Source organism: Dipodomys ordii, unplaced genomic scaffold (assembly GCF_000151885.1).
Source record: "Dipodomys ordii isolate 6190 unplaced genomic scaffold, Dord_2.0 Scaffold69, whole genome shotgun sequence".
NCBI classification, from domain to species: domain Eukaryota; kingdom Metazoa; phylum Chordata; class Mammalia; order Rodentia; family Heteromyidae; genus Dipodomys; species Dipodomys ordii.
The window spans coordinates 178,195-180,997 of record NW_012267285.1 but is presented as its reverse complement, the minus strand read 5'-3'; the positions used below and the strand labels follow the sequence as shown (position 1 = coordinate 180,997).

General features: G+C 46.9%; 1 protein-coding gene across 1 annotated transcript in view; it reads right to left on the bottom strand.

Annotated features, from left to right (window-relative positions):
• The window catches only part of LOC105991011 (alpha-2-macroglobulin-like), a 57,721-nt gene that overhangs the window by 23,862 nt on the left and 31,056 nt on the right, over positions 1–2,803 (bottom strand). The window contains exons 13-14 of the mRNA XM_013023570.1: positions 1,968–2,156; positions 537–629 (exon numbers count right to left, since the gene is read on the bottom strand). Of these exons, the coding sequence (XP_012879024.1) occupies positions 537–629; positions 1,968–2,156 (282 nt within the window). The remainder of the gene's footprint in view (positions 1–536; positions 630–1,967; positions 2,157–2,803) is intronic.

Sequence of the window (2,803 nt, the reverse complement as noted above, 5' to 3'; positions counted from 1 at the left end):
GGGAGGGAGGGGGAGGGGCGTTGGCTTGGAGTTGGACTGGGCGCGCGTGGCGGGTGGAATCGCGTGGCGGGTGGAATGGCGTGGGTTGGTGTGGTGGCCGGGTGCGGGGCGGGGTCTGCGGTGTCCAGCGCTGTGTTTGTCAATGGAGCCAAGGAAAGCCCGCGGAGAGTGTGGCACGCATGGTATGACGCACGCGCTGTGCAAGTGTGTGTGTGTGTGTGTGTGTGTGTGTGTGAGACGGGAACTCTGGCCTTCCACTCCTGTTTTTTCACTCAAAGCTGGCACTCTGCCACGTGAGCCACACCTCTGGCTTTTCTTTGGTCTTCGTTTTGGCTGGCTCATTGGAGATCAGAGTCTCACAGACTTTCCTACCCGGGGCTGGCTTTGAACCCCTGATCCTCAGATCTCAGCCTCCTCGTGAGCAGCTGGGATGGCAGGCGGGAGCCACCGCACCTGCCTAATGTTTTTACATCACATTTTATCTTTAAAATTATTTGATCGGAGTGTTTTAGGCAATAATTAATTTTTTTACCTGCATATCTTGAATATTGCACTTCGTACTGTGGAGGCTGGGCGCACACTTTGGGTTTATGAATCTTGGAGTTGGTGAACACCTTTAAGCCCATGTCCTACAGAGGAAATTGAACAGCTCATGAATGCACTGTGCAGTCTGCTTTGCTTAATATGAGACGTGTGTGTGTGTGTGTGTGTGTGTGTGTGTGTGTGCACCTTGAACTCAAGGCCTGGGTGCTTTGTTTTTCTTCTCTCTACCACGTAAGCCACAGCCCCCGTGGATGGCTTTTTGGTGGCTCAGTGGAGATCAGAGTCTCGCAGACTTTCCTGCCCGGGCTGGCTTTGAACCATGATCCTCAGATCTCAGCCTCCTGAGTGGCTGGGATGACACTCTTTCTGTATTATTTTCTGTAAGCAGGATCAGTATATAGATCACCCAAGAGGCTGAACGTTTCCCAGCCCTGATTTCTTGGGTAGCTCTCGTACAGTTACTGCCCGCGTGAAATCCATCAACTCCAATCTTCCTAAGAAGCCACTAAGTAAATAACCTTTCCACCTGTGAAATATATATAGATATAGAAATACATCTATCTATGTGTCTACCCATCTCTATGTATACATATAAATATATAAACATATATTTATATCCAAGTTAATATCTGTCTACCTGTGTATCTATCTAGATATATGTATCTATTTCTACTTATGTAGATACAAATCTATCTATAAATACACATAATCTATCTATACATACATATAAGTGTATATCTATAAACATATACAAGTCTATAAAGAGTGATAAATATCTGCCTATATACATATACATTTATCTATAAATATACATATTATATATTATATAACATATTACGTCACACAACATATATTTATATAATAAGTTGCATACTATATAATACAACTGTAAAAGTTACTCATGAATATAAGTATAGATCTCTAAACATATACATATCTAGAGATATGTAAATACCTGCCAACATTTACCTATATACATGCTATATGTTACATACTCTTTTTTTTTTTTTTTTGGGGTCTGGTTGTGGGGACTGAACTCTGGGCCTGGGCGCTGTCCCTCAGCTCTTCAGCTCAAGGCTAGCGCTCTACCACTTGAGCCACAGCGCCACTTCCAGCTTTTTTCTTTTTGCTTATGTGGTGCTGAGGAATCGAACCCAGGGCCCCAGGCATGCAAGGCAAGTGCTCTACCACTGAGCCACCTTCCCAGCCCATGTTACATACTCTCATACGACATATATGTATAACTTGCATAATAGATAATATGAGTATAACAATTACACATAAGTATATATATAAATTTTTCCTGGCCTCCAAGCTCGATCCTCGGACTCCAGCCTCCGAGGAGCTAGGATTGGGGACGTGAGCCTCGGTGTGTTCTGGGGGGGGGGGGGGGGGGGGGGGGGGGGGGGGGGGGGGGAGCCTACCTTCAGGAACATGTACATGTCCTTTTCGTCTGAGTTGGAGACCGGGGAGTAGAGGATGCCGTGGATGTACACGTTCTGGCGGTCCACGCACTCGCCCGTGTCTTCCCCGTGCGGGGCCAGCCCGCTGGGGAAGCCGGTGAGATCCTTCACGGGCAGCAGATCGTACACCTGCGGGGACGCGCGCACAATCGCGTGTGTGTGTGTGTGTGTGTACGTATCTGTCTGTCCATCTCTGCCTCTGCCTGCCATCCATCCATCCATCCATCCATCTACCTTTCTCTGTCTGTCTGTCTGTTTGCCTGTCTCCATCCCTGCCATCTACGCATGTATGTGTGTCTGTCTGTATTTATCTGTGTGTTTGTGTATCTCTGCCTGCCATTTATCTATGTATCTGTCTGTCTGTCTGTGCCTATCTCTCCCTGCCATCTACGCATGTATGTTTGGATGTATGCATCTGTCTGTCTGTGTCTGTCCATCTCTGCCTCTGCCTATCTATCTATCTATCTATCTATCTATCTATCTATCTATCTATCTATCTGTCTGTCTGTCTGTCTGTCTGTCTGTCTGTCTGTCTGCCTCTCTCTCCCTGCCATCTATGTGTGTATGTTTGTCTGTCTGTCTGTCTGCCTGCCTGCCTCTCTCTCCCTGCCATCTATGTGTGTATGTTTGTCTGTCTGTCTGTCTCTCACTGCCATCTACACCTGTGTGTCTGTCTGTTTGTCTCTCCCTGCCATCTATGTGTGCATGTTTGTCTGTCTGTCTGTCTGCCTGCCTGCCTCTCTCTCCCTGCCATCTATGCCTATGTGTCTGTCTATCTGTCTGTATCTGTGTTTGTC